Below are 14,029 nucleotides of genomic sequence, written 5' to 3' on the forward strand. Positions count from 1 at the left end.
CGAGAAAATCAATGAAATGTGAAAACACTGCTTTGTCGAGCATTTTTTTCAAATTTGAACTCGAATTACAGCCAAACGGATAAAACCACAGTAATATATGAATACTTGTTACATTCCCCAAACATTCAGCTTTCATATGCATCTGTTGGATTCATTCTATGTATTACAGTTTTCCAGAAAATCAATGAAATGTGAAAACACTGCTTTTCTAGCATTTTTTCAAATTTGAACGCGAATTACAGAGAAACGGATAAAACCACAGTAATACATAAATACTTGCTACATTCCCCAATCATTCAGCTTTCATATGCATCTTTTGGATTCATTCTATATATTATAGATTTCGAGAAAACACTGCTTTTTCGAGCGTTATTTTTTCAACATAAATAAATATAAATACCTTTTCAATGAGTCTCCTTACATCTTCGTGCCGTCATCAATTCGCCTGCTATGAGCTGAAGAAACATATAATAGTTGCATTGGCCAATTTCTTTTGACTAAAATTAATTATACTTTGTTACTTATACTTTATTAAAAAATACAAAAACTTGTTTGCAAAAAAAAAACCATTTCTGTTCCATTAGTTTAAATTTTGATTACTTAACTAATCGTAATCTAAATTCTTGCAATATAAAACTTAAACTATATTGTAAGTGAGAATTATTTATAATTAATGAAATTTTTTTTGCTATCAAATTTTCGTTTCTTTTTCAGTATTTTTCTTACGATTATCACAAGAAAACGATGGGTCCGTCCCTGCTGAAAGGTTACTTCGGATTGGCGGATTCTCTCTACCTGCAACACAACGAGACTTTTCTACCTGCTTTAAGGAGATGCACGACCATAGAAGACGTTTGCTACGCGTTTGAAAAACATGTAAATCATCAACTATAAAAAAAAAACAATTTTATTACTCTACTAATCCTTTTTATTGTCCAATTCTCAGAAAACTATCCTTTCTGAACACATAACCGACGTCTGGGAGAAATCGCTCGAGCTGTACGAGCAGAATTTCTCGAAAGTGAGTTGGATTTTTCACTAAAAACAATATATTTTATTTCAATACAATTTTAATTTGCAGATCATAAATGTTAACAAGGAATATTACGATTTACCGGGCACGCTGATCAAGGATTTCCTGATGGCAATGCGCGCTTTCTGCGTGCAAAAAGAGTTGAGCGAACGTTGGAAAGATGAGATGAGCAGGACATGCAAATTGCTGTTCCAAATCTACACGCAAATCGAGTATATTAAAGCCGGATTGAATCGTATTCAAGGGCATAAGGTTAATATCGAAAAAAAAAAGGATTATTTCTTTGTAACTTTTGTATTTTTTTAGATTAATTTGAAGGAGGCTGGTTACGTGCTCTTCATGGAAAGATGTTACGTTTCGGATATATTGAAGCGACGTTATTTGGACGTTTTCTTAACGCAGAAATTCTTGATTGTTACGGAATTTGATGGGAAATGGTACAACTGTTTGGACAGTATTCCTATCGAATGTTTCGAGATCATCGTGAAGCCTGGAAAGACGACGATGCAAGTGAACTTTGGAAATGCTAACAGGAAACTTTACAAATTGAATTTCATGGATAAAAAAGTCTTCGATCGTGCTTTGAGCTCTTTCCCATCCAATAACATCGTCGAGAGGAAATAGTTTTTTTTACTACCAATAACATATATTTGCTCGTATTTATTTTTACCAAAAAAAATATAGTTTTTACTCTCTATTTATTATGTTAAACTCAAAGCAAACCGCAGTTTGTGATATTATTTTGTCATTAATACAAAACCTAAATAAATATTAACTAATGTATTTGAATCCATGTGAAATTTACTTTTAACTCATTTTTTTGGATATTTTTATGTTTTTATATCATAATTAACAATATATTGAAACAATAAAGATGTTTATTTTTTAATTTTTTTTTTGAAAATTTATGTTTCTTTTTCTCTAAATTTTAACAAAATATTCAATTGAAGAAATAATCCAAATCATTTTTGTAGTAATTATTCAAAAACACTCAAAATCTGTTGCAATTGAAAAAGTATAATGAAACATAGAAAAATTTAAGATTTGAATAGTTTAAAAAGTTGTAAATTTTACTTTAATTATAGAAACTTTTGTATTATAAAAACATTTTTTCTATTATTTCAATAAAGATTGCACAATTTTGTATATTTACTTATAAAATGAAACTTTTATAATGTTAAATCTGTACTTTTCGTAATTATTTAGTAATATATTTTTTCTTTTGTGAATTTTGCAAATTTCCATGAAATTCAATTTAAACAGTTTTAAGTTTATGGTAATCTTCATGCCCAAGATAACGTGTTTGAATTTAGGTAAAAAAGGATGGTTAGAGAAGGGCAGCAGTAAAGATATTGGTAGCAATAAAAACTAGAAATCCTGAAAGAAAAACATTGCGCGAAAACTTCACGTTTGGTATAAAAGGGCGCACGATTTGCGAATCGTCGTCAGAAGAGATTCAGCATTTCAAGCATAAACATGTCCAAGAAGGTGAGTTTCTTCGTAGCTCCGACGACCGTCAAAAATGCTTTCAAACGATCCAACAGTTTGCTGAGATCGAGCTTCAAATCGTCTGAAATGCCTAAGAAACCAGAAGAAACAGTCAACAAACCTGATGAATTACCAGCAGAAGACCAGGTGATGAAACCTGCGAAGAGCAGCAACAAGAGGAAGAATCGTCCGCAGAAGAGGACGATCAACGGTTACGTGGGATTCGCGAATCTACCGAATCAGGTGCACTCGAAGGCTGTGAAGAGAGGATTTCATTTCACCGTGATGGTCGTCGGAGAATCGGGTTTGGGTAAGTCCACCTTGGTGAATTCCATGTTTCTTTCCGATGTGTACTCTTCAGAATATCCGGGACCTTCAGAGAGGATCAAGAAGACTGTAGCTGTTGAAGCTACGACTGTGCAATTGAACGAGAACGGTGTCTACTTAAGATTGACTGTCGTGGATTGTCCAGGTTTCGGCGATGCTGTAGACAACAGTAACTGTTGGAAACCTATCATAGATTATATCGAGACGAAATACGAAGATTACCTTACTGAAGAGTCAAAAGTTAACAGGATGATTTTAAGGGATGAACGCGTCCACTGCTGCTTGTACTTCATCCAACCTTCTGGTCACGGTTTAAAGAATTTAGACATTCAATCGATGAAGAGGCTCAGCTCTAAAGTGAATCTGATCCCGATCATAGCCAAAGCTGATACTTTAACCGTAGACGAACGCGTTTCATTCAAGAAGCAAATCTTAGAGGAAATCGCTGAAAACAACATTAAAATCTACAAGTTTCCTGAAGACGAAGACGATTTGGACGGTTCGCAAAACGAGCGTTTTCCTTTCGCCGTCGTCGGCTCGAACACGATCTACGAAGTCGATGGTAAAAACGTCAGGGGAAGACAATACCCTTGGGGCGTCATCAACGTAGAGGATTCCGAGCATTGCGATTTCACAGCTCTGCGAAACACTTTGATCTGCACTCACATGCAGGACTTAATCGATGTCACGAACGAAGTGCATTATGAGAATTACAGATCGAAACGTTTGGCTTCTTTGGGCATAACTGGGAAGATCACGCAATTATCCAACAAGAATCCTATCGCGTTGATTGCAGAGGAAAAGCGCGAACGTGTTGATAAATTGAAGAATATCGAAGAGGAGCTGCAGAAGTCGTTCGATGAAAATGTGCAGCAGAAGATGGAGAGGTTGAGGATTCTCGAGGAAGAGTTGCAGGCGGAATATGTGACCAATCAGTGGCTGCTCGAAGCTCAGAAGAAGGATTTGGTGGAGAGGAAAAAGAAATTCGAGGAAGAGCGCGAGAATAATCCGGTTAAAACTATGTCCAGATCTAATGAGAGCGTCGACGGGAAAAAGTCCAAATTGAAGAATTTGTTCCATAAAAACGCTTAAATTCTTCCTTTTTTTATATGTAAATATTTAGAGTGTTTTAGTTTTAATATTATAGTTTAAGTAGTGTGAATATTGTAGTACATTTATAGTAAATATATTATTAAACCAATTTTTAAAAAAATCTCATAGAAATTTCATTTTTTACAGTAATTTTCTAAGCAAACCACAGTTTGTGATATTATTTTGTCATTAATACAAAACCTAAATAAATATTTAACTTATATAACAAAAAAAATGTATTTGAATCCATGTGAAATTTACTTTTGACTCATTTTTTTGATATTTTTATGTTTTTATATCATGTATTTCATAATTAAAAATAAAGATGTTTATTTTTTATTTATTTTTTTTTGAAAATTTAAGTTTCTTTTTCTCTAAATTTTAACAAAATATTCAATTGAAGAAATAATCCAAATCATTTTTGTAGTAATTATTCAAAAATACTCAAAATCTGTTGCAATTGAAAAAGTATAATGAAACATAGAAAATTTAAGATTTGAGAATGGTTTAAAAAGTTGTAAATTTTACTTTTTTATATGTAAATATTTAGTGTGTTTTAGTTTTAATATTATAGTTTAAGTAGTGTGAATATTGTAGTACATTTATAGTAAATATATTATTGAACCAATTTTTAGAAAATCCCATAGAAATTTCATTGTTTACAGTAATTTTCTAAGCAAACTACAGTTTGTGATATTATTTTGTCATTAATACAAAACCTAAATAAATATTAACTTATATAAAAAAAAATGTATTTGAATCCATGTGAAATTTACTTTTGACTCATTTTTTGGATATTTTTAGGTTTTTATATCATGTATTATCATAATTAACAATATGAAACAATAAATTTTTTTGAAAATTTATGTTTCTTTTTCTCTAAATTTTAACAGAATATTCAATTGAAGAAATAATCCAAATCATTTTTGTACTAATTATTCAAAAATACTCAAAATCTGTTGCAATTGAAAATGTATAATGAAACATAGAAAATTTAAGATTTGAGAATGGTTTAAAAAGTTGTAAATTTTACTTTTTTATATGTAAATATTTAGTGTGTTTTAGTTTTAATATTATAGTTTAAGTAGTGTGAATATTGTAGTGCATTTATAGTAAATATATTATTAAACCAATTTTTAAAAAATCTCATAGAAATTTCATTCTTTACAGTAATTTTCTAAGCAAACCACAGTTTGTGATATTATTTTGTCATTAATACAAAACCTAAATAAATATTAACTTATATAAAAAAAATGTATTTGAATCCATGTGAAGTTTACTTTTGACTCATTTTTTGGATATTTTTAGGTTTTTATATCATGTATTACATAATTAACAATATATTGAAACAATAAAGATGTTTATTTTTTTTTGAAAATTTATGTTTCTTTTTCTCTAAATTTTAACAAAATATTCAATTGAAGAAATAATCCAAATCATTTTTGTAGTAATTATTGAAAAATACTCAAAATCTGTTGCAATTGAAAAAGTATAATGAAACATAGAAAATTTAAGATTTGAGAATGGTTTAAAAAGTTGTAAATTTAACTTTTTTATATGTAAATATTTAGTGTGTTTTAGTTTTAATATTATAGTTTAAGTAGTGTGAATATTGTAGTACATTTATAGTAAATATATTATTAAACAAATTTTTAAAAAAATCTCATAGAAATTTCATTTTTTACAGTAATTTTCTAAATCCCATCAAAATTCTGAAATTATTTGTAGTAATTCTCTAAATCCCATCAAAATTCTTTAGAAATATCACATTCTTATGTAAAGTAAAGATGAAAGATTAATTAGGAAAAATTAATATAAAATTTAAAATAATGAAAAAAAAAATTAAGAGATACGGCTTATCAGTGCGTCGATAATGCGACAAATTTTCAGTTCGTAACTAAAGATGACGGCGAAATCACCGAACTCGCGAACACAAGCGGATATTTTCGAGGATTTAGAGTGGAAAGAAGTATGCTTCTGCAAGAAACTAGAAGAAATCGCCAACGTAATTACTAATAAAACCTCACAATTTGATCATCTCAACTGAAGCTTACTGTTTTTTTTTAAGGACAAACTATTGAATTCCAAAGATCACATCAACTTCGAATTGAGCGTTTCCAGTTACCTGACTTCTATACTCATGTACAGCAAAACGCAGTTTTTACCATTCCTCCAATCTCTTCAAGAATTCGACCATCAGAATCTTCTAAAATGGATCATCAATAACGTACAGCAACAAAAATAACATTAATTGAAATAATTGATGTTTTTTCTTTTTCTTTTTAGAAAGCAATGTTTCGTTTGTACGAAGACTTCTTTGAAATTGAATCGTATTTGCTTTGGCTGCACGCGTTCTGTCAGGACGATTTTCCCGTAAATTATTTAGTTTACTTTCTTTAATTATAATATAAATATTATTCTAGATTATGGATAAATTTTACGTGAAAGTTCCGAACGGTAAAAAAGAATCTTTCGTGGAAGCTCACTTGAATTCTCTGCAGTTCTCTATGAAAGAGTTGAAAGATGTTTGTGATTCGAACGACGATTTCGAACGCGCAATTTCTGTAATTGTTAAGAGCAAAAAACGATTACGGAATAAATGCAAGTAGGTTTTAATCTTATTTATTTTACTAACTCTTATTAATATAATTTAATTAGTATACTTTTGGGTGAAATCATGGCGCAGGAGAGAAAAAATATTCGGAAATTGGGGGATTATATTAAGGTGATTTCATAATCGGCGGATATATCCGCCCTATCTTTTAATCGAGGCGCCGTTAAATCTTTGACTTTAGCAATTTTTTCTTCAGGATTTCAACAGATTTAGCGATAATTTCACTGAAACTAGACGAAAGAAACTATACGGAAATGCGCAGGAGATTCTGGTGAATCAAAAGCCTTTGCTTGGGGAACTGGAGATGCATTTCCAGAACGGCGATGTTTCCGAATTTTTCCAAACCTTTTTAAATTACGTACATTTATTCGGAAATTTGTTATTTCCTTTCTTTTAAATATTTTTTTTTACAGAAAGACGTTTTCGATTTGTATCCTTCGGGCATGTTTCTAATAGACGATAAGGCTCAAGCGTATCACAGGGAAACTTACAGATTGGATTTGTGCATAGAACCGACGCAAGAGATGTTGAGAATGTATGGGGAGTTTATGAGGAAAGCTTTGAAAATGTTTGATTCGGAGAAGATTGTTCTGGAAATCGTTAGGAAAGTGTTGGAGATGATCACGAATTTATCTTGGTTAAGCAACGAGTATTTGGCTATAAAAGCTATAAAAGATACGAACGTACTATAAAAAATTACAAAGTAAAATCAATTAAAGTATAAAGTATTGTTTTTAGATTGATCTGGGTGAGCAAGGGCAGCTTCTGAAACGCGGCATGCTTCAAGTAACAATTAAACAGCAGCAAAATGAATTCGAGGTTTTTCTGTTCGAAAAATCTATAGTTTTCACTAAAAGAACGACACAAGTGCGTTAAAATGTTAATTTTATGATTTATTATGAAATATTGAAATATTTTGTAGAGCAACGATTATGAAGATCACGTCTTGACGATGAACATGAGATGCTACAAATTCCACAACGAAAAGATCACTTTTTTCGATAGGTACGAACACAAGGATCGTCATTTGGTAACGATCAAATCTTCGGAGTCTAACATCGAGGATTGGCATAATCTGTTGAAAACCGTTTGGATTAACATTGATAATAGTTAAAGACTTGAAATGTTTTAGTAAATTTGATTAATTTTAAGTTTTATGTACAAAAATTATGAAATAAATTTCGATGCAATTCTAATTTTAAAACTGTGCACTTTTAAGTTCTATTTTAGTTTCATAATGAAAAGTTTTATCGAATCTTATCATGATGTAATGATGTTACCGTTAATATTTACACATACAATACAATAAAAATGAAAATTGAAACATTCCTCTTCTAATTATCTTTTTTTTTGCAATCGATAAGGTCGCTCTGCTACAATACCTTTAAACTCGCGCCGATAACGATGAGATTAGATAAGCTAATAAATTATTTTTTTTTGTATGTTCGCCATTAGTTTCATGGCATTTGCGACGCGCTGAGATGTCACCAAATGGTCCGAAGACCGGTGAAGAGATGGAGAGTCCTCGAACAGTGGGAAATTCAAAGTTTTGGCCACCGACGACCGCCACCGAAGAGGATCTGGTTGCAAGATTCGAAACGTCCCTGTACTTCAACGAGGACGTGCGCGACGAGTTGGTGGAGCCTAAAGTTGATGTGATAAGATTCTGTGGACCCGGTTTGGATATCGAAGAAGTCCGTCGAAGGGCGAAGAACGTGTCCGAATTGTACATTGCGGAATTGGAGAAGGCAGGGGACGATTTGGTGGACGACGATTTGGAGTACGTGACTTTGAAGGATCGAAGATTTATTTGGTCCGGAACTTTTCCGATCGAAGAGGAGGACGAGGATGGACAACAAGTGGAGTTTTTAGAGAAGAATGAAGATGAGAATAGTTTACAAGTTGTTAAAGAGAACGAGGACGATTCTGGAGCGCAGATCGAGGTCGTCGAACCTAGGAAACACGATTTCGAAGACAACTCCTTCGACAAGTCAGTAAATTTGTTACAAAAAAAAGCAATTAAAAATTAAACAATTTGATTACAGAAAGGAACATATTGTAGCTGAACTGATAGACACAGAATTGAAGTACATAGCGAGTCTCAAATACGCAGTGGATGTAAGTTAATTATAACTGAACAATTCATAAACATTATAATTTCTTTTTCGTTTTCAGAATTATCAGAATTACTTGAAACGTAGAATGTCGAATGTTTCGTTCATTTTCAGCAATGTCGAGGATATAATAAATTACAGTATTGTTTTCTTGGAAGCCTTGACGGAATATCAATCGGATTATCATGGAATTGGATGGGTTTTCTTGAATCAAGTAAGTTGGATTTGTTGTTTTGTTTTCAATATTTTGTTTTACTAGAAATTGTTTGTGTTAATTGATTGCGTGCAATTCTATTAAGTAATGTAATTAATTAAGATCGTAGAAGGCAGAAATGATGAGTATTAGAAATAATCTATATCATTTGATAATCTCGAATTTTCGTTATTGTTTCATACAATAGCATCAATTTAAAATCGATTAATATAAAATTATTGTTTGAAAAATAAATGAAGAACGAATGAAGAACGAATGAAGAACGAATGAAGAACGAATGAAGAACGAATGAAGAACGAATCAAAAACGAATGAAGAACGAATGAAGAATGAATCTTTGTTTGCATATTTTGAATAAATGTTTATTTTCATTGAAAAAGAAATAGTTTTATTTTAATTTTTTTCAGGAGAAATTGTTCAATTTATACCCGTATTATGGAAGCCACAAACAGCGTTCCAACGATCTCCTCATCGAGCATAAAGATATAGTTATGGTAATTTCTTATAACTACCACCAAATATTAAATCAAAGTTAATTTATTTTCTATATTTCAGGAAAGAGAATTACAAATTAAAGATAGACTCGGCTTAAAAAGTCACCTTCTGAAACCGATTCAAAGGTTAACCAAATACAAACTCCTCCTGGAGAGTCTTCAGAAAAGTCTACGGAAATCCGGCGAATCTTCCGACTACTTGGATCGAGCAATCTTGCTGATAGCCAAATACTTGACGAAGACCAACGATGCCGTTCTTCTAGCTTCGATCAAAGATAATCCTTACAGCTGCTCGAAATGCGGCGATCTCATCTTCTACGACGACTACAAGCTGCTGCAACCCAGTCGCATGGACATCGTCTTGTTCCTCTTCAGCAAGATGATCATTTTCGCGAAAAGAGATGCTGTTAGTTTCATCAATAATTCATTCAATAGTTGGATAGAGAAATAACGTATAAATGATTGCAGTGCACGAAAAGTTTCTTCTACAAAGACCGCATCCATTTGGAGAACCTGTATCGATCGATCGACGAGGACAAATTCACCATTACTCTGCAGAACTACAGAAGACTCGGTGTACAATTCGTGATCAAAGCTAAAGACTACGAATCTTTGCACAGATGTTCCGGAAAAATCGACGAACTTCTCATGATTCAGTTGAAAAAGAAACGAAGTATTATTCATTTTCTCAACAATTTTACTGAAACTTAACATGTTTTCGTTGCTTCAGCTGAAATCAGGAAGTTGTACGAAGAGGATATAAGCGACGAAGAGATGATTAAAGGTGATGAAATTCAGGTGAAAAGTAAAAGTCGTACGCCTGTTCCGACTCCCAGAACGAAGATAATCCATAGGGGAACCACAATAGGCGGCGGTGATAACAGTAAGATACGATGATTCACTTGTTTATCTCAGACTAAAATAACAATTTTCACATAACATCGCAATCTATATCTTCAAGATAATTGCAAAACTTAATTACATTCAATTAAATACTAATTTCTTGTTAAGACATCATCTTTAATCCATCGAATTTTTAGTCTTAAATCGCACTTTTTCATTGTCACAATTTACCTTATCTGATATATTGACACATTATATTAACCGGTTTGTAACGAATTGCGTAATTCAGATTACCTGACTAATCGTGACCAAGTTCACATCTCGCAACATTCACCTTCAAATCTATGACTAACTCTGAAAACGCAAGAGTTGAATAACCATTTCCATCGCTTGATTTGAACTACTTCATTTGAACTACCCATCAAAATGTGAGTGTAATTTATTTGTTGCAGGAAATACGCCATTAGTTAAGAATACTCAAAAACCAGAAGAAAGCAGAGATCAATTAGGTAATTACCAATAAAAATTAATTGTATTTTCATCCAATATTTCATCAATTATCTCTAAAATTATTTGAAATCAAATTGTTTCTATTTTTGATTGATTTGCAAGTGAAAATAATTACAAAAAAACTGAATTGATTGCAATTGAAATGTAATATTTATTATCTTTTTCATTCAAGATACGGCACCTCCGATTACTGAAAGGATTTTTCAGGATCTTTCTCAAGCTTTTAAATCAAAAGGTGAGCTGTATTTTTTTTTATTTTGAAAGTTATTTTATTAATTTTGATTTTGCAGTTGATAAATTTCGGAGATCTTCGATTCCGAAGAAATCCGATGAATCTTTGGCAACTGCTTCGACCTCAACCGCCAAAGCTAAAAGCAAGAAAAAGAAGCAGAAAGCGGGAATGTACACGAATACCAAGTACATGGGTTATTACATGTCAGCTTTGAGATAATTTGAAATGCTTTGGATGTGATAATTCCAAGATAAAAAAAAGTTAAAATCCAACAATCTTTGGATGTAATTAATACTCTCATCGTGATCAAATTTCTTTGGCGGTTTGTGTTGAAGTGAAGATCAACAATAGAAGTTTGTGGATTTTGCAAATTTTAAATACTTTATTTAATTAAACTATCGAAAAATTGTTACAAAAGTATAAACATGTTTTCTATATTTTTTGTGAAATGAACATGAAAAGTAGTGTTGAAGTGAAGATGAAGTGTTAAAGTTACTAGTTACAAAGAAAATGCAGATGATGCAACGAATTGTATCGAAAATGTGGACGAAAATTAAGTGAGAAAATTAAGGTTTACAAAATGTTATAGATGATGCAGGAAATGCAAATCGTTTCTTTAAAAAAAAATTATTGTGAAACTAGTGTTGAAGTGAAGATAAACTGTAAAAGTTTGAATATTATGTAATTAAAAAATGTAATTCGAAATCGTGTAAATATGTATAAAATTTTTGTTAATGTTATAAAAATAAAAAATGATTTTTTTCCGTGTCGTTTTTTTCAAGTTTGTCATAAAAGAGAAACTGTTTATTTGCGATTCGTTTGCTTTACCCGTTATTACGACGCTAATTGATCTCGACCTTATGACTTCTGGACAGGACCGAACTTAAAAGAATACAAAAAAAAAATTGAAAAAATAATTACAAAAATTGGATTTTCTTTCATTTTTCAAAACAAATCATATATTCTATGAAATCTATGATAAAACACTACAAATTGTATTTAAAACATATACATTTAATGATAATTACTTGAGATTTCTTTGTTTATTGTTTTAGAACAAAAATTGTAAAAATTTCAATTGAAAATAAACGTAGTAAATTATTGTTTATAATGAAATAAATTACATAATTAGTTTGGGAATTCTGTTTTATTTGTTCTTAATACAAATAATTGTGATGTTAATTGTTCATAGACAGGGCCGAATTCAAAATTCTATTGAAAAATTTACATTTTTTGTAATGATTACAAAATCAAATTTTATCACTTTTCATTTTAGTAATTAGTAAAGTTCATCCACAATTACAGACAAATGGATAAAACCACAATAATGTGTGATTACTGTTAACATTCCCCAAACATTCAACTTTCATATGCATCTTTTGGATCCATTCTATCTATTATAGTTTTCGAGAAAATCAATGAAATGTGAAAACACTGCTTTTCGAGCATTTTTTAAACTTTGAACACGAATTACAGCCAAACGGATAAAACCACAGTAATATATGAATACTTGTTAGATTCCTCAAATATTCAACTTTCATATGCATCTTTTGGATCAATAGAATGTGAAGACACTGTATTTTTTTCATCCATAATCTGTTGATTTTTTTTAGCTGTGTCAATTGTAAATTTGTAAAAAAATGTGAATCCGTCCCTGGACGTTGGCTTTTATTATTTGTGGCCAAATTTACGATAAAATGATTACGATAAGATAGATGAATGATTCAGAGGCGTGGTGAGTGTGTGTGTGTGTGTGTGAAGAAGAGAGACGTATAGTGTAGATCAATTAGTTGTAATAATAGTTGAAGTGATGGCAGCATCCGATGAGGATGTAGCACAAGAAGTGGACGAGGAGGACACGTGGAGCGATGACGCCGCTTCCGCTTCCGTCAGCGAGAAGATCCGTCAGTTCGAGAGCGGAGTCCATGCAGTGAGGAGGCGAAAGTTGGCTAGAATCGCGGAATTCGAAGCGGAAATCTACTTCGACGATGCGAAAAAGAATGAGGTTTTGGTCGAGGAAGCGCGACGGACTGCGTTGGAAGAGAGCGACGAGTACAAGAACAATTTCAGCAGCGATTCCTGCTGCGACGAGTTCGAGAATGCGGTCTACTTCGATGGAAGCAGGAAGAATCGGATTCTGATGGAGGAGGCGAGAAAGGCGGCTCTGCGGGAATCTAAACAGTACAGGGAGTTGGTTTCAAAGGAAGTTCAATTGTCGACGAAGAAGTGGTCAAATGTGGGAAGTTACGAGGACTCTGAGGCGGTGCAGAAGTTTGAAGAGGAAGTTTACTTGGATTCGGATCGAAAGAATGAGATTCTTATAGAAGAGTTGAGACGTGAAGCTGCGGAGAAGTGCAATGTTTATAGTAGATTGTTTAAGAATGTCGATGATTATAGTGATGATGATGGGGAAGATGAAGTGGTTGAAGATGAAAACGATAGATGGATCATCAGGGAAGACTTTGTTCTACTCATCGTCGTCTGTATGATGTGGCTTACCTTGCAATTCTTGTTCTTATTAGTTAGATAACATTTAAATTATTTAAAACAAACAACAACATTGTTCCTACTCAATCTCTATTTTTATACCAAAAATTATAAATTATTTTTTTACATTAAAATCTGTTTTTTTTTTACAAATTTCCTTTATCCCAGTTACATATTTGTTTATTTCTTAATTATAAATGTTTAGTAGATTCAGAATTTTCAGACTTAAGAGAATTACAAATGTAATCCTCAAGATTTAGTAAATTTTATACCTTGTGTATAAGTATACTAAAATTCAATGATTTTTTTTTTGAAACAATGCATTTCTCTTAATAAAGTAACAAATATAATCATATTTACTTTGATTTTAAGGTAATATAATGATTGTCAAAGAGTTTTGTGATAGGCAACCAAACATACGCCAAGTTTTATAACTTTGAACGCGAATCACCGCTCTCTCAGATAAGAGACAAAAATTTCAATAAAATTAATAAAACTACAGTAATTTGCTATTACTGGTTACATTCCCCAAACATTCAGCTTAACTATAATACTTAGAATGAATCCAAAAGATGCATATGA

The 14,029-nt window shown here is 31.8% G+C and overlaps 3 protein-coding genes and 1 pseudogene across 3 annotated transcripts; all 4 read left to right on the forward strand.

Moving 5' to 3' along the window:
• Positions 1-715: 715 nt before the first annotated feature.
• LOC108559313 lies at positions 716-1,787 on the forward strand. Its single transcript, XM_017916558.1, has 4 exons — positions 716-876; positions 947-1,021; positions 1,082-1,285; positions 1,340-1,787. The coding sequence occupies exons 1-4, from the start codon at positions 745-747 to the stop codon at positions 1,655-1,657; spliced, it is 729 nt and encodes a 242-aa protein (XP_017772047.1). The 5' UTR covers positions 716-744; the 3' UTR covers positions 1,658-1,787.
• A 722-nt stretch (positions 1,788-2,509) lies between these two features.
• LOC108559289 lies at positions 2,510-3,940 on the forward strand (annotated as a pseudogene).
• Positions 3,941-5,843: 1,903 nt separating this feature from the next.
• Positions 5,844-7,734, forward strand: LOC108559296 (pleckstrin homology domain-containing family G member 1-like). The gene is made up of 9 exons (XM_017916535.1): positions 5,844-5,945; positions 6,009-6,167; positions 6,227-6,313; positions 6,364-6,545; positions 6,599-6,665; positions 6,751-6,912; positions 6,968-7,237; positions 7,293-7,421; positions 7,477-7,734. The coding sequence occupies exons 1-9, from the start codon at positions 5,844-5,846 to the stop codon at positions 7,666-7,668; spliced, it is 1,350 nt and encodes a 449-aa protein (XP_017772024.1). The 3' UTR covers positions 7,669-7,734.
• Positions 7,735-8,063: 329 nt separating this feature from the next.
• On the forward strand, positions 8,064-11,314 carry LOC108559306 (triple functional domain protein-like). The gene is made up of 10 exons (XM_017916547.1): positions 8,064-8,544; positions 8,600-8,672; positions 8,730-8,882; positions 9,289-9,375; positions 9,437-9,781; positions 9,844-10,048; positions 10,106-10,258; positions 10,671-10,727; positions 10,901-10,963; positions 11,019-11,314. Exons 1-10 carry the CDS (start codon positions 8,069-8,071, stop codon positions 11,177-11,179), a joined length of 1,773 nt encoding a protein of 590 aa, XP_017772036.1. The 5' UTR covers positions 8,064-8,068; the 3' UTR covers positions 11,180-11,314.
• The last annotated feature ends 2,715 nt before the right edge of the window (positions 11,315-14,029 follow it).

This window comes from Nicrophorus vespilloides, unplaced genomic scaffold, assembly GCF_001412225.1.
Source record: "Nicrophorus vespilloides isolate i.1.1-1 unplaced genomic scaffold, Nicve_v1.0, whole genome shotgun sequence".
NCBI classification, from domain to species: Eukaryota; Metazoa; Arthropoda; class Insecta; order Coleoptera; family Silphidae; genus Nicrophorus; species Nicrophorus vespilloides.